Source organism: Ursus arctos, unplaced genomic scaffold (genome assembly GCF_023065955.2).
Source record: "Ursus arctos isolate Adak ecotype North America unplaced genomic scaffold, UrsArc2.0 scaffold_24, whole genome shotgun sequence".
Lineage (NCBI taxonomy): Eukaryota > Metazoa > Chordata > Mammalia > Carnivora > Ursidae > Ursus > Ursus arctos.
Window position 1 is genome coordinate 12,357,863 of NW_026622919.1, and position 21,618 is coordinate 12,379,480.

The 21,618-nt window shown below is 36.4% G+C and overlaps 1 protein-coding gene across 7 annotated transcripts in view; it reads right to left on the bottom strand.

Annotated features, from left to right (window-relative positions):
* Positions 1–21,618, bottom strand: part of CEP112 (centrosomal protein 112) — a 418,880-nt gene that overhangs the window by 357,679 nt on the left and 39,583 nt on the right. For all 7 annotated transcript variants that reach the window (XM_057317729.1, XM_057317726.1, XM_057317731.1 and 4 more), the window contains exons 7-8: positions 12,431–12,478; positions 11,854–11,931 (exon numbers count right to left, since the gene is read on the bottom strand). In XM_057317729.1, coding sequence (XP_057173712.1) covers positions 11,854–11,931; positions 12,431–12,478 — 126 coding nt within the window. The remainder of the gene's footprint in view (positions 1–11,853; positions 11,932–12,430; positions 12,479–21,618) is intronic.

The window sequence follows — 21,618 nt, forward strand, 5'->3', positions numbered from 1 at the left end:
TCATGTTTGCTGAACAAAATAATTAAACTTTGTAGTCACATTTGTATTCTCTGTGTACTATACTTATGTACACAGGCGCGTATATGTTAAAATTAAGTTTTAAAATTTAGACAAATGATTAACTGAGCCTAAATTATAGAATTTTTGATGTCAGGCTAAGAAGACGGAGCCATTAAGAAGAGTGGGCAGAGAAGCCCTATTGAAAGCAATACATAAGAAACGCGAGTACTTTTACCCCATTTCTAAAAACAGCCATTGTTCAACGTGTTTTTCATCTATCGATTCTCTGATGTAAAGGGGGTTAGGTTTGGAACCGACATACCTGTCTAGGCCATTTGCCCCCTCAAAAATATCTTATGGCAAGAATCAGTTGGGGTAAGTGGAAAGAGGAGAGCTTTACCTCCTCTGACCAAGTCCCTGTGCAACAGGACCGAGGGTCCACTCAATTACTTGAACCACCACCTCAGGGCTAAACCACCCACTTCTAGAAAAAGAAGCATACCGCCAGCAAGAGACTGAGACGATGCCACAGGAATACGAGGCGTGTGGGATAAGACATTCCACGGAAAACCTACTGCCAAAGCAAAGGAACTGAAAATGGATAGCTTACCTCTCTAGAGGACATGCCCCCCAGCTATTTTTAAGAGAATTTCTAAAATTTGTACTTAGACCCTAGGAAATTTTATTTAGAAGTCCATTTGGCTTCATTTTTTCTGAAGTATGTGCTTCAAAGAATAGCTCTGAGGTTGGAGATTCTTACCAAGTGAATAAAACTGATGAAGGTGCTCACTTAGGATTACAGTATTTCCTTGGGTTTAACAATATCCCACTTACAGTATAACTAAATTTTAGGACAATTACCATTGTCATTTTATTCAACTGAATACACACGAATTTTGAATTAAGGGTTTTTTTTAAAGGAATGCTTCCCAGTCTATTCACTCAGGTATTCAACATTCATTCTTATGAAGAGCAAATTTCTTATTCAGAATGGTGCTTTTTACTATTGGCAATTTTGCAAGTGCAAACTTTAACATCTGATACTGAAATCAGTATAATACCAAAATAAATTAGCATAATAACTTAATGAATTTGTAAGGAAAAAATGTATTAAAGTTATTAAACAGTCCTCATCTACATATTTTAAAATACCAATGAACTCCTTTTAATGTCATTTCAAAGCTTTAATGTTGATCAACTACTTCAATAATATCAAAAGGAATAAAACATACAAAAAGAGCAAGATTTATTCTAATATAGAGAATAACTCAACAAACTACAAGTTTTCAACAAAGTATAAAATGTAATAATTCTGAAATATTGTTTGCCTTTATTTACTGTACCTACATAGTAATTCAACTTTAAGGCAGAAAAGCTCAAAAACATTGCTGATGTCAACCACGTACACCTGCCCAGCAATTTCCAAAGCAACAGGCCGCACGATATGTTTGCTTACTCCCACTTTCTACATCTCACCAATCACCACTGCAAATTGCAGAAGAAGTGATTTCTAAAATAATCATCACTGTCCTTACTCAGATACCTAACTGTTAAAATCATTTTTTTTTTAGAGAATTCTGTTAGTTACTAGTCAGGGGATATTATCATGCATTGATAATTAAGATTCTTCCTGATTAACATCTCCAGGATACCCTATTCTCAAAATGTTCGTTTGTAATACTTCATAATGCCAATTGTTACTCATTGTGCTTATTTCTAAACATAGCACAAAGAACAATGCATCTATCTCTCTTGCTACCTTATCCGTGGGGCTTAGAGATGGATGGAATTCTCCTAACAGTAATTTCTAGTCTCCTCAGAACTCATTACCTTCAGGGAAGAAGTGATATTTACACGGACACAGTGCATGCCAGTATTTTTTTTTCTAATTTTTAGATTTTGTTATACATCATATACAAACATCATTTACAGGCAACACAAACATAATCATAATCCTACTCTATACTGAGTTTCTGTTTATTTTGTTTCGCTTCTCTGCACTCCTCGGTGTTCATTTTTTATTTGACTCTCCCTCTTCTCCCTCTCCTCCCCATGTCCCTCTATATTAACACCTGCATGGCGTATTCCTTACTAACAACCCAGTATATTTGCATATCTCCTGCCATGTTCACAGACTCATACAGAAACACACACAAGCTAAAATGCATGCACCAGTCTGGGGGTTTGTAGCACAGACTGCCAGTGTCCTCAGATATCTATCTTCCTTTCCTTCCTTTGAGGCCCCCCCACCACCACCAGATTTGGGCTGGGCTGTCTTACCGGAGGCTGCTTGGGACCACGTGACTAGCTATGGTCAAGGAGGGTACTGGGACAGAAATGCTGCAGGCAACCCTGACTGGGTATCTTTCAAAATAAAGAGGCTTTCTTTTCATGCTCTCTTTCTTTCTGAAGGATGACTCTTAAAAGATAAGGTACCTGTGAGCAACCGCCACCTGAGACCCAGAGACTGAAGTCACACACTGAAGATGGCGGAGCTTCCCCAGGAGCCTGGGTCCCAGTGAGGTCACAGAGCAGAGCACTCCCTACACACCCTGGGCTGTTAGATGTGAGCTAAGACATATTCCCTTCTTTAAACCACTATCCCTTCAACAATACCTATTTTTTATTATGAATATTTTACACACAAAAATATATGTTTTTGCTGCATCTCGCTTTTCTCTCTGAACAACCTGCTGTCGTTTTTATTCATTCCTTTAAATTGCTACCACCTATTCCTTAATGAAAACAAAATTTGTTTCCCTTAATGCATATTCATCTTATTTTCAATATTTTTCTAATGCAAACACCACCACAAAATAATTCTCATACATGCGTCCTACACACCAGGGCTTTGGTTGCTATAGGATAGATTTCAGAAGACAGGCGGATGAGTCAATGGTGGATGTATTTTTTGCCCCCTGGTAAAGGTAAATTCAGGTGCTTACAGGGCAGAATAATGTCTCTTCCCCTAGGGCAAAAAAATAATAATAATAAAAAGAAAATGAAATAAAGGTAAATTTACCTCTTCCCCAGGAACAGTGGTTACCTCATTACTACTCTGACTTGCATTCTGAAAACTACTGTCTTAGCCCCTTTTCACACATTCTGAGTCTATATGAATCTGTCCTGGAAAGTGTCCTGTCACAATTTCAATCCACATTTCTATCTGTCGGTCAGTAAGACCTCCTGGTGTGCTATACACATTAACACACGGTCTGCCCCAAATACTTTCCCCAAATCCATTATATTTCTGCTGATCTTGTTTGTTGTATTTCTTACCACACAAAGTCTTTTATTTCACTTGAGTTGAATACTGCTATCATTTATTTTATATGCTCTGGGTTTGGAAATTTTTTAGGTTAGAAAGATCTTCTGATTTCTAGAGTTTTGTTTTGTTTTGTTTGCAAGATTTCTGTTGTTTTGAGGCTTTTCATTTGGGCATTTACAGATTGTTCAGTATATCCAGAATTTGTTTTTGTTTCTCTTTGTTTTTAGAGAATGAGGATCCAATTTTATTTTCTTCCAGGTAAATGAAAGATTGTACCAGCATCATTTATTAACTGAAAGTCTTTTCTCAGTATATTGATAATGAATTTTGTTATTAAATTTTTATTTTTACTGGGATTTCATTTTTTCCTCTTCTGGTTTTGGTGTCAGGATCTAACTCATAAAATGAATTGAGAAGTATTCCCCCCTCCTCTACTATCTCAAAGAATCTGTGCAATATTGGAATTCGTTCTTCCTTAAATGTTTCCTTAAAGAAATAGATACTTGGAAAGGGAAAAAGTATTTTAGTACCCTTTTCAGATAATTGTGGATAGTCTCTTACGTAAGCCAACACTCACAAGTACTAGATTTTTAAAGTTACTTGCACTGTGGAATCTGAAACTTTTCATGCCCTGTCATGGTAAGTTCTGTTGGTCTACCTTGAACTTGGAATGGACTTTTTACCCATGTGTGGTCTTATGACAGCATGCATTACTCATTTGGAAAACTTCAGTTCAATGAGTTATGTAGATTTCCAAATATTGAAAATTTCATAGTACAATACCAGAACTTCACATTGGTTAATATCACCACCAATCTCACCAAAAAAGTCTTAGTATTAGAAAGCTCTCAAGCCCACAGTGATGGACAGAGTTTCCACAATTCTAGTATTATCATTAGCAACAAATATCAGTTGTTTTACTTGAAGTGACAGGCTCATTTTGTTCATTTTTCAGAGACTGCCTGTCAGATATTCAAGTCTGAATAACCATTCTTTCAAATAAAAACGGTCTTCCACAAAAACAGCAGCAGTTCCCAACTCAGAGAATCAGACAACCATTTTTCCTCTGGGCAGCCATCATCCCTCAGTATACAATGTTACGTTTTCTTTGCAAAGTTCCATTCCTTCACTCAGGTATCAAAAAGAATGCATATCTGATTTAATAAAATTAAGAGTTTCACGGCTTGTTTCATCTAAGTAAAATTGTTCATTTATTCCCTGTGACCGTGTGGCACTGAATGATATAATAACCACAAGTACAATGTGGAACCACTGCCTTGATTTGGGCTAAGATACACGTTTACCCAGCACTGCATCTGCACCATCGTCAACGTCCTGAAGAGATAAATAACATTTAAATATCATTGCAAAAATAATTTTGCCCTCACAGACCTCATAAAAGAGTCATGAGGACCACGGGCTCATTGAGAGCCACTACCCTAGAGAAACCCTCACACATTTGTCAGGATACATGTACAAGATTGTTCATAGAATTACTGTTTGTAAAAGCCAAAAATTAGAATAGACTCATCAACAAAATGGCAAGAATTTGTGGCAGATTCATTTAGAGAAATCTAGATGGGGGATAATCATAGCAGATTCACCAATGTACTACTGAGCAAAAGAGGCGAAACAATATATAAAGTCTATGGGGCGCCTGGGTGGCTCAGTCTTTAAGTGTCTACTTTCGGCTCAGGTCATAATCCCAGGGTCCTGGGATCGAGCCCTGTATCGGCTCAGCAGGAGGCCTGTTTCTCCCACTCCCACTCCCCCTGCTTGTGTTCCCTCTCTTGCTGTCTCTGTCAAATAAATAAATAAAATCTTAAAAAAAAAAGTTAAAAAGAAAAGAATATATAAAGTTTAGTTCTATTTAGATGAAGTTTAAAATCTAAAATAAAAATATTTTCACTTTTAAGGATGCTGGCATTGGTGATAAAATCAACTTTAAAAACAAAGGAGGGAAATTATAATCAGAAAAATCAGTATCAGGATAACTTTTTTAAAGATTTATTTATTTATTTGAGAGAGAGAGAATGCGTGTGAGTAGGGGGAGGGCCAGAGGGAGAGGGAAAGAGACAATCCTTCAGCAGACTCCCCCGTGAGCACAGAGCCAGAGGCGGGACGCAATCGCAGAACCCCAAGAGCATGTCCTGAGCGGAAATCAAGAGTCGGCCACTTAACCAACTGAGCCACCCAGGTGCCCCATAGTTACCTCTAAGGAAGATGGAAACAAGTCTGTTTGGGAAGGGTTAGACAGCAGGCTTCTGGGATATCGACAATGATCTAATTCCGTGCCTGGGTGTTGTTTACAATGGTATTCCTTTGTATGATTATTTATTATATTTTGTGAGCTTGTGTATATCTGAGTTTACATTCATATGAAATGTTTAAAAACAGCAATATTTTCATTTATTATATCAATAATGTAAATTTTGCTATCTTGGATTTATTTAAATTCTGTATTTAACTAGCAGATTCACAAAGGTAAAAATGCCTAATTGGCATTACATGTGAGAAGGAAGCAACATCCCTTTTTACACAATAGGTAAAAATGTTCAATATAAGTGAAGGTGAAGTTCAAAGGAAATTTTCTATTTTATTTCACAAAAAGAGCAATTTCTACCATCTGCTCTCTGAAAACTGATGGTTGCTCTGAAAATTGATCTCCCCTTGTTGTGTTGTCTCTTACTTCATTTTCAGTGACAACGGTTTTCCAAATGACTTAATCTATGTCAGAAATCTTTTTTTAGGATACTAAAGAAAAAACCCACTGCTTAATGATGCTCACTGTCACAGAACTCTGTGATGTAGATATCACAGGAAATGTGTTAGCAATTACAAAGGCAAACAAGTTCAAGTGTGTTTGTGACTGATAGACTGAAGTTAAAATAAAGGATCACTGTCTCTGAACATGTTTTCCCATAATGCCCAAAATTAATTAGAAATTTAAAAGAACATCTTTAAATATTTTATGGGTATATGTATTTTAACCACCAAAAAAAGAAACCTACTACAAATCTTTAGCTGTAATTAAATAATATTGCAAATATCACTCATTTAACATCCATGGTATTTACCACGCAATTATAAACTTAAAATGAAAGTTGTATTTTATAAAGTTTGATTTATAAAGGCTAATTCAGTGTTTCAGGACTCTCTAAAGTTTAAACAGAATCAAATCCTTCACTGAATGCTTCATGACACAGATGAACTCTGTAATCTGTATAAAATTTCATATCAAACAATTCTCTCCACACTTCCTGCCCTCTTTAACTTAAACACTGCAACCTCCTAATTTTTTATTGTAGACATTAAAATTGACAGCCCTAGATTACCATCACTACTCACAACAAAAGCCTCTGAAATAGATCTGAGATTTAAACATAAAAATAAGATTTAAAGAGAGACAAAAACATGAGTGAATTTTTTTTCATAATCTTAGAAAAAGAAATGTTTTTCTAGGTATGATACAAAAACCAGAAGCCGTAGAGAAAAGACCAATAGATCCAGCTTTTAAGAGAAAACTTGCATACATTAAAAAAAAAAAATCAGAAATAAACCAAAGACATAGAGAAAAATGCTTACAAGATATATGACAAAGACCAGAATTCTTTTTTTTAACAAGATTTTATTTTATTTATTTATTTATTTATTTGAGAGAGAGAAAGCACGAGCAGGGAGGAGGGGCAGAAGGAGAGGGAGAAGTAGGCTCCCCACTGAGCACAGAGCCCCATGCGGGACTTGACCCAGGACCCTGAGATCATGACCTGAACCAAAGGCAGATGCTTAACCGACTGAGCCACCCAGGCGCCCCAAGACCAGAATTCTTTAATACAGAAATTGCTCAGGAGGGGTGGCTCAGTCGGTTAAGCATCTGCCTTGGGCTCAGTCCTGGGATTGAACTCCGCATGGGGCTCCCGGGCCTAGCGGACAGCCTGCTTCTCCCTCTGCTGCTCCACCCACTCGTGTTCATGTTCGTGCTCTATCTCAAATTAATAATCTTAATAAGATCTTAAAAGAAAAAGAGAAGGAAATATCAAGGGCTGTAATCAGAAGAGATTTGAGACTCCTTTAAAAAAAAAGAAATTGCTCAGCAATCACAATGAAGACAAACAATTCAATAAAAACATGGAAAACTGTAAGAAAAGACAGCTCATAAAAGTGAAATTAAAACAGACAGAAAATACGTTCATTCTCATTTATAATAAATGTAAATCTCAAAACAAGATACTATTTTTTATGCCATAGATAATTAAAAATGTTTAGAAGTGAATGTTGATGAAATGAGAAAACAGATATTCTCATACACTACTGGTGCAAATATAAGCAGACATAACCTTTTTTTAATAGCTTTATTGAAATACACATAATTCCCACACCAGAATACTCACCTATTTAAAGTATACAATTGAACGGCTTTTACTGTAGGAGAGAATTAGGCAACCATCCTCACAATCTAATTTCAGCACATTTTTAGCACTCCACAAAAGAACTCTCATACCTCTTAGCCATCACTCCCCCATTCTTCCCACACCTACAACCCTAGGCACAGAATCTTATCTGAAGGATCTGTTGATGACAAGAAAAAATTTAAGTGTGCAACCCTGTGAATGAGCAATTCCATTTCACAGAATGTATCATACAAGAATAAGCATACGAGGGGCGCCTGGGTGGCTAAACCGCCAACTTTTGATTTGGGCTCAGGTCATGATCTCAGGGTGGTGGGATCGAGCCCCGCGTACTGCTCCGTGCTTGCTGCGGAGTCTGCTTGAGGATTCTCTCCCTCCCTCTGTCCCTTCCCCCACCTCCCAAAAGAAAGAAGCATAGGATACACAAAGATATACATAGGGATGTTCCTGAAACACTATTAGAGCAAAATACATAACCTATATCCCTCAACAGGAAACTGTATTAATAAAATACTGATACAGCAGTAAAGTAAAATACAATGTAACTATTTAAAAGAATAAAGACAATTTATACATAGAAATATTATCGGACTATATATTTAAGTTAAAAAAAACTTAAAGCAATGATCTATGATTTCATTTGTATAAAAAACTGAGATATTCCTAGAAAAATTTAAAGAGAATACATACTAAATTTTTAGCAATGATTACCTCCGAAGAATGAGGATTAGGTGTGGAGAAAAAGAAGATGAAATATTTAATATTTCATGTTTCATTTTAAAATAAAGTTAACTCATTTTAAACAATGTTCTTCATTATTTTTAAAACACTGCCCAGCAACAACAAAAGCATTTTTTAGATGAGAACATGCAAAAGACACATCAGGGTTTTCTTATACAGACATGCAAGGCTCTACTAAATTTCAAAACAGAAAAGCATTTATCATCATATCCACAAGTAAATATTTAATAAAAGTGACTTAAGCAAGCAGACATAAAATTATCCTAAAGGATAACTATGCATATCACAACATAACTATGTATTTAAATTTAGGAAAAAATCCAAGTTAGAAAAATATCTCTGGAAAACAGACAAAAATAATAACACAATATGATTGGTATTTTTTATTTCAAATATGAGGATATTAAAAAATTTTGTCCTGCAAATACATGTTCTGTATTAAAAATATAATTAGTATTTTTGTATTTACAAAGGCAATACAAATTGCTACTTCCTCTGCCTTCAAGTGGCTCCTGTTTATCTTTGCCTTTTTTTTTTTTAAGATTTTATTTATTTATTTGAGAGAGAGCACAGAGTGAAAGTGAAAGGGAGAAGCAGACTCCCCATGTAGCAGAAAGCCCAATGCGGGGCTCGAGTCCACGTTCCTGAGACCATGACCCAAGCCAAAAGCAGATGCTTAACCAACTATGCCACCCAGGTACCCCTATTTTTGTCTTTTTATTCTCATTCTCATTTTTGCACATAATAAATTCCTTACTTGCATCTTACAGTAACATACAATTTTCAATGGGCTTCCAAGTGTTAATCTTTATTCTAGAAGTGAAATTGTTAATGATACTAAACTTACAGAAATCCATCATTTCAATTCTATCATGTAAGATATAATTCAGTACCCCAAGGAAATAGTTAGAGATGCATATAAGGATATATTAAGAGATAATAAGGATATTCTTCCCACAATTATTTATATTAGGGAAAGTATAAAAAATTTTAATTCCCAACAATAGGGAAACGTTAAATTAACTGGGGATACTTCCATAATTTGAAATACAATACAGCCATTAAAAATAGATAATTAGGAACAAAATTTAATAGAATGAAAATTACTCAAAATATACAAAAAAAATATATGGTATCGTCTCATTTTCTAAGGAAACACTTGGGTTTATGGGATACATAAAGAAAAAACTAAAAGGCAATACAATATTTTGCCAGTGTTTTTATTTCTAGGTGTTGGTTTTATGGCTGATTTTTATTTCCTTCTTTACATATGTCTATATTTTCTAAAATTTCTTCAATAAAAATCCACGAATTATTTTATAATTATAAATGCTACTTTAAAAGAAAGAACTAAGATAATTCTCACACAGAGGCAACTCAGCATATAATTTTTAAATATTTTAGTATAGAGAAAAAATATGATTTAAAAATTTCATACAAAAGTCCAAAACAACTATGTAATTGCACAAAGGATTATTTTAGCCAAAATATATGCACTGGATATATTTTAAGATATGAAGTAAGATGATGTTTAGATGCAAACTTCTCAATGATGCCAAAAATATTTTTGTAGTATGCCAAAAAGAAAAACAAAAACATAAGGGTGTGGAAAAAATAAAGCCACGCACATTTAAAAATGAATCTGCTGTAATACACGATAGCTTTAAATGCTTTTTCTCTCACTCAACACATATGTGGGTAGTACTGGTATGGTCATGCCTGATCCAAGGTGCCATCATAAAGAATAAAGATACTATTTCATCAAAGACCCCCAAAAGATTCAAAAAGCCAGTACTTCCTTTCAATTATTTTAATTATTCTATGGTAAGCAGCCTCAACGCTAAGAATTAGTACAAAATAAAAGTAAAAAGCAAAGTGGTTGGGGATGACTTAGAATGACTTGTAAAAACAATTAATGACAATTTGGAAAAGAAAGAAATTCAAAATAAGAGCTCAAAAGAAGATGTGTCTGCATATGAAAAGTATTTCCCTCAAAGGCTTTTTAAAATGTAGTTGTTTTTTATTTCAACAATTTTTTTAAACACTAAGATTGCACCAAGAAACAAAACCCCACACGCCTTAAACTGGAGCCATGAAATGACAAACAGTACTGAGATCAGCAGCAGTAATTCCACCAGATTGAAAGTTAAAAGAAAAAATTGCCTTTCCTTCTCCATTATCAACAAAAATTAAATTATATGCTCATGCTATTGTTTGGAATATCTAAGCAAAAAAAAATCAATGTCCTTTGTGATATTTTATAAATAGGGTGGTGAGAAAACCCTTTCATTTTGAAAAATCACCAAACTGAAATTAAATTTTAGAAATTCTTAGAAGCATCCTCATTAAAATGAAAGAAAAAATAATGAAAGATAAAATTATTTAATTAAATTTATTAGAAACATTAAATCTAAGTCCAATAACATCTTTCACATTTGCACATTTAAACTACAATTTACAAGTTCATACATATTCATTATTCTCATTAATTTTGGTAATGACCCTGTGACATCAATAATTATCCTCTCTTAAAGCAAAAACTAAACTAATATTCTTGACTTCCCTGGCTAATATGACTAGAGAATGGTAAAGGCAAGTTAAGGACATAGTTTTTCAGATTCCTAATCTAAGTCTTCTATCACACCACACAGATGACCAAAAGTGTTTCGTTGGTGTCATAAGCAAAAATAAAAATAATAGTAGTGATTTTCAAATTTCCTAAAACAGAAATTTTAAAAAGAAAATCATTAAGCAAATTCACCATCATTTCATGTCTACTATATGTGAAGCAGACAGGTACTTACGGACCATAAAATCTTGATCCTAATCCTGTAAAGCAGGTATCTCCCAAATTAGACAGGGAAACTAAGACTCAGAGGGAGCAAGTATCTGCCTATTTTCACACAGCAAATAAGCTGGATTTAAATCCAGGTATTCTTTACTCCATAGTTTATGCTTTTAGCCAATAAACAATACTGCCATTTGGATAATTCTATTTTCAAAGACCAAAGAAAGATAGTATATTATGTTATATATCAACCATAGCATAGCAAATTTAGCAGATCAATTTAAATAGCAGAACAGTAAAAATAGCGAAACTAGAAAGATCCATTAAAACTAAGTTGAGATAAAGGCAGAATGGAGGGATTCGCTGAGGTCAAAGACACTGCTTCTGAAAACTGCCATCTCCCCAGGCCCTGACAAGCAGGGATGGATAGTCAGGAGACAGCCCCTCGGCACACTCTCACAAAGTGGAAAATGTGCATGAAAAAAGAGAAAAACAAACCTTGCCTACCCTGCATCATTATTTTACATTCGTACCAAAGACAACCCCTCCCTACCGTGCATCATTATTCAAAGACCTGAAAACCCATACTATACAAAATACAAAAACTGTGCTCATTATTCGATACAACAGAAATATCTCAATCCTACCTCTTTCTCATGCATTCGAGAGAGTAGTTGATCATCATGGAAACTGCTGGATTTTCTCAGGCTGAATTTGGGAGTCATCTGTGGAATGAGTAAGAGTTATTCAATACTTTTTTTGGCCTTCTTTATTCTTAACCCAAAAGGAAACTCTAATTGCCTGAAGTTCATGCCAAAATAATACCACCATTGGAGAAAAAAAGCGATTTATTCACTCTCAAGTGATAGGATTAATAAGACTAGTATGCTTCATAATGTGGACTTGCGTTCTTTTCTGTAAAGGACTTAATGATTACTTTATTTAAAAGTATCTGTCCATAAGGGGGCGCCAGGTGGCTCAGTCAGTTGAGCACCCAGCTCTTAATTTCAGCTCAGGTCATGATCTCAGGGTCGTGAGATAAGCCCGACGGCGGACTCCATGCTCCATGGAGTCTGCTTGGGATTCTCTCTCCCTCTGCCTCTGCCCCTCCCCGCACTTGCGCATGTGCTCTCTTTCTCACTCGCTCTCTCTCAACGAATAAATAAAATCTTAAAAAAAAAAAAAATCCGTCCATAGGAAAAGTCCAGTGAAATTCTCACCTACCAGAGAAACCGGGATTGGCTTCTGTCTCAGGTATCGAGGATTTTCTATCTAAAAATTTGAGATAGAATTTAATAATTTTATTAATTATTAATATTTTTGAATCTTCAGTTTTAATTATTATTTGATAAAATATAGAATTCAGCTGCTATACAAAAATGTTTTCTATGTGCCTTAATATTAAGTTTGTGTTTTAGGATGGGTATTGCACAACATGTTTTTAGTAGCCCACTAACAAATAAAATATAAAACAAACTCTTTTGCAGACAGAAATGCACCTTTGTGATCCTCTCATAGCCTAACTGCCCAGCTTCATTTCCACTACTCCTCCCATCACGTTTTATACTCCCAGAACCCTGGATGACTTCCATTACCGAAATACAGTAGTCTTCCTGTAACTCTCTACCCCTAGACACCACTCTGAGCCCCTCTAACCCCTACAAGCACGCACCTAATCACCTTTCAAGTCTCAATTTACTACACAGCCAGACAGGTTCCGTGCAGGAACCCTTACATTCACCTCCAGAATAACTACTACAGTAGAGAATTCCTTTGGGACTTCTCCTACATCTACCTTTCAGGTTCATCTACCCCCTCAGTATACCCTGTATTCCAAGGACACTAAATGACTTGTTTTACCTTTAAAAACACTACATTCTCTCCCAAATCTGAGTCTTTGCAACCTATGAAATCATTCTCCCAATTTCTTCTTGTGGTTCACTTACTCAAGACTCTTCCCCAAGAAATTTAATTAAGTTCCTCCTACTCAGATAGTACCCTTTTATAATCAAAATATCTATCTTCTGTAAGAGTGTAAGCTCTGAAAATAAACTATTATGACTGTCACAACCCATCTATCCCTAGCATCTACCTCAGGGCCTGGGAGGTGACAGGTGCCCAACAAATATTCATTAAGAACTGATGAGGGAACAGAAGGCAAGTTGAGGACAAAGCAGAAACTGACACCCTGCAACCCGCCCCCCCCCCCCAATGTATGTGACGTTCCTCTGGCACTCCTGGCTGCCCTAAAGGACAAAGAAACAGTTAACCTATAGATACCACAATCCTGCAAGACTTGAGTCTCCCTCAGTTTACAAATGTCTTAGCAGTTTACAAGAACAAAGCATGGAAGGGAATGTAGATAAAATTAAATGTCCTTGTAATCTGCAGGAAGTCCCCAACCATATTAATGTTAATGCCTTGCTAGAGGGAAAAACAACCTTAACTTGACAAAGGCAAGGCCTCTGGTATCTTGTGAGTCTTCTTTAACATATGAAAGTATTTCCTCAACCTCCCTTTTTCCTTACCTTCTCCCAACCCCATGGTATATAACAGCCACCCCTCACAACCCTGGTGCAGCAGCTCTTTCTGCCCACGGGTCCTGTCCCCGTGCTTTAATAAACCACCAATTTTGCACCAAAGACGCCTCAAGAATTCTTTCCTGGTCGTCGGCTCCGGACTCCACCCCACTGAACCTCACGTATATTCCGTGTCCTCATCAAGAACAAAGGAAGGAGAAGGGAAAGAAGGAGGGAGGATAGGAGGGAAGGAGGGAGGGAGGGAGGGAGGGAGGGAGGGAGGGAGGGAGGGAGGAAGGAAGGAAGGAAAGAAGGGAGGAAGGGGCAAAACATACCCTGATCCCACCCTCTTACCAAACTCCTAAAGTATCCTACATGTCTCTCATAGCACATTCTAAGGGTTTATCAGTATGTCGCCACATCTGTCTTTATGCACAATAAGTGCAAGGATAATGACTTCTCAACTTTGTATTCCTGATAGCTAGCACAATACCTAACTTGTAGTAGGCTTTCAAGGAAATATTTATTGGATGAATATACTGTATGATAAATTAGAAACACTGATTATTATCCCAAATATTTCATTCTCAAATGAAGTGATAATTAAAAATCATTATCATGGAATTCTAATCTCTTGACATCTTAAATTTATAGTTTATGACATAGATAATCTCAAAATGTACAAGAACACACTACAACACTAACCATGACTCCAAACTCGAATAATGATTTTTACCCGGAAGTATACCACTGGCATCAACTGACAAACTTTGTCAAACATATATTATCAGAATCCATTCCTCCAAAATCTCACTGTGTTTTCAAAAGACTCCTCAAATGACTTATTATAGTTCATAATAATGGAAGATAAACAATCCATACCCAAATACCCACGTTGATAATAACGATAAGGATGCATAAAGGACCAATTAATCGAAGAATACAGAGGCAATGAAATTAAAAATAGAACTGATTATTCATGTTCAAAAAACATAAAAGCCTCTATAGCAACAGATAAGATCTGAAGAGTAACTATATTTTAGCACCTAGATAAGGAGTAATTTACAAAACAATTTTCTTTCGCCTGAAGGTTGATTCCTATAAAGTAATGGCAACTGTTTGAATTTAAATTTCTCTCCCCATCCTCCAAAAACCCATACAGATCAACAAAGAGAGCACATAAAAACACACATCACCTAAGCCTACATCATAACAAGGACCCATTACTAAAACCCTTGATTTACATTTAAGTGGCCAAAGAAAGATCACAGATCAGCAGAATTAGATCCTGAGCCAAACCAGAGTGATAGCATGGAACAAAAAGAACGTGCCTCAGGGTCCTAGTGGTGTTGGAATATAAATGTCATCAAACACTGACCTGTATAAGGAGAGTGGTCTACCTTATGTGAGTCGTACAAAAAACCTGATGGATCAGAGTGCTGGAGACAGGAGAATCAAAAGAAGGATGCAAAAAGTGTAAAGAACCAGAGAAGGTTCTTAGGAAGGAACCACTTCTGCAGTAGAGAGACGCCCCTTGTGAGGAAGTTTGTCCATAATGAAGGGAAAGAAAGATGGAGCTGAAGAAAAAGACCCTATAGAAACAAGACAGAAGCAAAGAAGCAGAGAATGACAGGCCTAAATGACAACCACCAAAGGCAGCACTTATTAAAGAAACTGAACTTCAGTGGAGTGGGAGAAGGCCTTCCTGAACCAAGAAATAAAGTAAGCTACCCAAGCCATCCATCCATTCCACACAACCACCGGCTACTGCTTGTTCAAAAAAATCTAACATCAATAATCATGAAAAACAACAACAAAAAGAATCCAACATCCATAAAAACGTTCTATAAAAAACAAAATCAAACCCTGTCAGTAGCAGGAATTACTTTTTTCCAAAGCCATGAAATAGAAGAAAACAGTGATATGGGCCTCCTTTGGCCTCCCCCGTGTCCAGCACTTTCATTCATTGGGGTTTTTGTGCAATCCACTTGAGGTAGACCACTTCCCTGCAGGTCAGTGTCTGATGATGCTTATGTTCCAGCACCGGGACAATAATATTCAATATAACTTCTAAACAACCTCAGGAAGTTCATAGAGAACACTACAAATAAAGACAGAAAACAGAAAGGTATTAAACAGGAGCTGACCAAATAAGCGCTTGGCAAAGCTGCGAGATGCCAGATTGATACGTAAAAGTCAGCTGCATTTCTGTAAATCAGCAAAAATCACCTAGGAAAAGAAAATAATTTTACAGAGATATCATTTGTAATCACAAAACAATATATAATTTCTAAAAGTAAATCTAAGAAAATACACATAGGCCTTTTGTGGAGAAAATAATTCAGCTTTTTTGAAAAACATTAATAAAGAAATAAATAGTGAAACCATGCTTTTGGACAGTCTCAATATTGTAAAAATGACAATTCTCCTTGATCTAGTGACTAAATTATTCCAAACCAAAATCTCAACAGGGCTTTTATAAAACTTAATAAGCTCATTATAAAATGTATATAAATAAATAGACAAGAATAGCCAAGACATGCCTGAAGAAAAAGATCAAGGTGGAGTGACTTACAAAGATATAATAAAACTACAGTAATGAATAAGTCAATGGAACCAACTAGAAAGTACTAGAAACTCAAATAAATATGAGAACATGATTCATGAAAATCTAGCATTGTGAATGATTGAGAAAATAAAGATGTCTTCAATAAGTGGGGAAAAAAATGATATCTGATTCCTTCTCGTACCATATATAATAAATTCCCAATGGATTAAATACCTCTAATTAAAAGCAGAGCCATAAAACCTTTCAGAAGACAACTTAAAAGAATGACTTGAGGTGCTTGCGTGGCTCAGTCGATTAAGAGTCCAACTCTTGATTTCACCTCAGGTCATGGTCCCAGGCTTGTGATATTGAGCCCCTCATGGGGCTCCATGCTGGGCATGAAGCCTGCTTAAGATTCTCTCTCTCCCTCTCCCTCTGCCCCCTACACCCCACCCCCAACCCCCATCCCATCCCACGTCCCCTCCCTTGCACACATGCGCACTATCTCACACTCTTTCTCTCTCAAAAAAGATAAACAAAAACAAAAAAGAATGACTTTATGGCCTCAGAGTAGAAAAGATTTCTTAAGCAAGAAACAAAAAAAAAAAAACCCAAAAAGCATTAAAAAAAAGGAAATTAGGGGCGCCTGGGTGGCACGGCGGTTAAGCTTCTGCCTTCGGCTCAGGGCGTGATCCCGGCATTACGGGATCGAGCCCCACATCAGGCTCCTCCGCTATGAGCCTGCTTCTTCCTCTCCCACTCCCCCTGCTTGTGTTCCCTCTCTCACTGGCTGTCTCTATCTCTGTCGAATAAATAAATAAAATCTTTAAAAAAAAAAAAGGAAATTAATAAATTTGACTAAGAACTTCTCTTCAAAAAAGATATCATAAATAAAAGGAAAAGATAACCCATAAACAGGAAGATGTTTGCACAAATGATCAGTCTCCAAAATGTGTAAAGAAGGTCTTTGAAATTTAACAAAAGAAAGAACAATACGGTTTTTTCTTAAATGGGAAAAACATGAGACACATTGTACTGATGAAGAAATTTGAATGACTAATACACATATGAATATACGTGCAATCTTTTCAGAAATATGAAAACGTAAAGTAATTCCACAGTGAGATGGCATTTTATAGCCACCAGATCGGTACACATTAAAAATTTGACAATAAAAGTGTTCCAGATGGTGCACCACTGGTGGGTGTATGAATTAGTACATTCACTTTGGGAAACATTTATTAAGTGGAGATAATAATAAAACCCACTTAAATATCGTACCAGAGAAAGAGGCACATTCTTCAGTAAATAACACTGTACTATATATACACAGCTTTTGGAAAAACAGAGGCAGCACATTTCCGGCAGGCAGCAAAGTGCACTCAATAAATATTTATTGTCTGAAGGTATATATATGAAAAGTAAGTAACCATTCTCTATTTTTGGAATGGAGAAAACCAGCCAAGAAAGTAAATTCTTCAAAAACACACCCAAATCTGCAAATATATAAAACCCTAATTCATAAGCAGAATTAAATCGGAGGGGAAAAATAAAGGAAGGGGGAAACGGAATTCTCAAAGATGCTCAAGCTCTAATTAAGCTTAAAATTTAAAACCAAAAGCCAAGAAAACCATCTGTGACTTATTTTGACACAACTCTACATTTACAAGCAGAGTACAAAATATTGGTTTAGCTAATTACAATGTAGCCTTTCAACTATGCAGAAGTGACTCCTGTTTCATCCTCTGCATCTTTAAAAACCATTAAATACAGAAGTTAAAGACTCATTCTGTTATCATAAATTTTCTTTCTCAAGTTGACCAAAAAAAAAAAGAAAGAAAAAATCTATTATAATATTTAAAAGCAACAATGAACACTATAAACAAGTATAAATCTTCTTTCTGTTGTTGTCCATTTACAATACATTGAGTTTGCCTCATAACCACTTTCAATATGTAATGAGAATTATCCATAGTAAAGCATGTTCTTGCGTCTACTTGGGGGAAATAAGCAATCTATTTTCTGATTTTATAACACCAGCCAGATGTGCTTTGAAGTTAAATGTTCCCACTTTGTAATCCACCAGTAAATGGACTTGAAGCAATCTGTAAACAGTCTTAACATTTACTTTTTTCAAGTTCTTCTGGAAAATTTCTTGTTCTCTTATAATACCTCAAGAAAGAAGACCACAATAAATAATATCCAAAATGGAAGAGAAAAAGGATTTATGTGAAACATTAAAGTCTAACAAAATATTATACAGAAAACAAAGCCAAAAAAATTAAGTTCCAGTAGCAGGAAAGAATCACATGACCAAACACTTCTTGTTTAACGAACAAATAGAATCACAGTAATAAAATATGTAATAGTTTAAACTAGACACAAATACAGATATCTGAATGCTTTCTATTGAAAACTGGCTTTTGACATTTTACTTTGGTTATTAGTGTTTTAGCCAATTTGTTTGGTTACAAAGGGTTCTGTCAGATTATTCCTTTGGATTATTCAGGATTTTAGTCAAATTGATCAAATATCCTTTGTAGACTAATGTTGACCAGTTAAAGATGTTCTATGATTCCAGAAAAATAGAAAGACATTTTATCTGATATTTTAGCTGGCTTAAAGGAATGGACATTATCAAGCAATATATTACTAGCACCACAACTAAAATAAATGTTTTTAAGTCATGGCATCTGTCAGAACGGCCAAAACTCTCTCAATAGCATAAAATAAATACAGTCCTCAATGTCAAATCAATTATGCTCCAAAATAATGTTTCTTAAGTCAACATTTTAGAACTTGAAAAATGTTTTTCCTCAGAAATAATACTACAAATGGAGGCTCATTCGTTGGTTTACTCACATTTCAACAAACACTTAGCGAGCACAAATTAAATACAGATATACAAAGGCATAGTCCCTTGGCACAAGGAAAAGCAAATAAGCCAAAGGAACAGAATGGAAACAGGCATGTAGTATCACCTGATTTATGAGACAAATAACACCATAATGTCACAGGAATAGTCTTTTCAATAAATGGGAGTGTCACCTGGATATATATATATAAGCGACAAAAGTAAATTTTAACACCCTATCTTATAACACATTCCCAGATCACCTCCAAATGGTATGTAATCTAAATAGGAAAAGTGGGGCGCCTGTGTGGCTCAGTCAGTTAAGCGTCTGCCTTTGGTTCAGGTCATGATCTCAGGGTCCTGGGGTCAAGCCCCACGTTGGGCTCCCTGCAGACGGGGAGCCTGCTTCTCCCTCTCCTCCCTGATCGTGCGATAAATAAATAGGGGCGCCTGGGTGGCACAGCGGTTAAGCGTCTGCCTTCGGCTCAGGGCGTGATCCCGGCGTTATGGGATCGAGCCCCACATCAGGCTCCTCCGCTGGGAGCCTGCTTCTTCCTCTCCCACTCCCCCTGCTTGTGTTCCCTCTCTCACTGGCTGTCTCTATCTCTGTCGAATAAATAAATAAAATCTTTAAAATAAAATAAAATAAAATAAAAAATAAATAAAATCTTTAAAAAATAAACACTAAAATAAAATAAAATAAATAAATAAAGTAAAACAACAGGCTGCTAGGAGACAACATAGAAGAACATCTTCAGGACCTTAAGATAGTCCAAGATCTTAAATAGGACGCAAAACAACACAAATCACAGAGTGAAAAAGTGAGAAACTGAACTGCAATAAAATGCTCATTTTCTGTTCATCAAAGATACCAGTAAGAGATTAAAGGAAAGGAACAAAGTAGGAGAAAATATTTATAATACTCCAAAGGGACTCTGACCCAGAATAGATACAAAACTCTTACGTACCAGTATGAAAAAGGCAAACGACCCAACAGAAAAACTGGCAAAGGCACAAGCAGGCACTTCACTCTGAGAGGCCATGTAAAGTGTCAATAACATCTGAAAAGTCACCTAACTGTATTAGTCACCGGGAAAATACATATGAAAACCACATAATGCAGTGTCACTAGCCACTCTCAAGAATGGCTAAATTTTTTGAAGTAAAAAAAAAAAAAAAATTAACTGCCCATACCAAGAATTGAAGAGAATTGAAGAGAAAGTAGAGAAACGGGAGCTGGCCCTTGGCTGATGAGGACAAAAACTAGCAGAGTCACTTCAGAAAACTATTAGGCAGCATCTGTATCAATCAGCTCTCTGCTACACAACAAGTTACCCCAAACCTTCACAGCTTCAAACTACAACCATTGTATCGAGCTCGCAATTCTGTGGGTCAGCAAACTGGGCAGCTCAACCGCTGGAACCGTTCCTCGTCTCAACTTACTCTTTTCTCTTCCTCTTCCTCTTTTGTTTACTAGACCAGCACGGCAGCTGCCCCGGTGCCTGATTAGGATGGTTCCCAACAGGCCAGTGAGGAAGACCCCAGTGAGTACACCAGCCAGGCTTCCTACAGGGAAAGTAAAGGCACATCCCACCTGCTAACGGCTCACAGGCACCCCCTAGCCCTCAACAGCAAGGTTCACCCCTCCCCGATGGCCCCTGACCCCCAGGTGGGTCAGCCTGACTCTAGGGTACTGTCCACCCTCTGGAGCTACCTGCAGGATCTGGGGGACACTCACTCCTGCTGACCTTGCCCAGCTCACATGCCTGTCTTGAGAACTATCCCTGCACTAATCCCACACTCCTCTCGGATTCTGCTCTGGGGCTAAGGGGCAAAGAGTCCTCACTGTTCCTTTGCTCCTGGTGGGAGTGAGACTTTGCAGTCAGAATGTGGACCCATGGTGGGAGTGGACAGGTGACTAGTAACCAGGATGGAAGGCCCAGGAAAGTCCTCCTTCCAGCCCCCAATCAGGGCCTTAGAAAAAGAAAAAAGAAAAAAGAGAAAAATGTACATAAAGATAGTCGAGCATGAAATATATATCAATTATATTGGCAGAGTAAGAAAACTTCCCCAAAACTAAAGATTAGAAAGCTTAAAGAGTTAAAAAAAAAAAAAAAAAAGGAGGAAAATATAATTGCTAGGTTTAATAAGTAAATCCCTACTTGAATTACGTATTCCTAAAAAAATACTAACACACTCCAGGAGAAAGAAAGAATATATCTGAGGGAAAAATGTATTTTTAACAAAAACTAGAAAATTCAAATTCTAGAACATCTAATACATCTGAACGAAGGTGTATGAAAGTCATGCCAGCGATATAAAAAATGCACCCTTGGTGTAGAGCACTAAAATTAACTACTATTAACTGATCACTCACAGGAAGAAAGAAAAAAATTCATCACACATTCTCGAACAAAACTAAAATCAAAGCAAAATCTAAGCTTTTTAATACACTGGGTTCTTAAATTATTCTACTGTGATCAAAAGATAT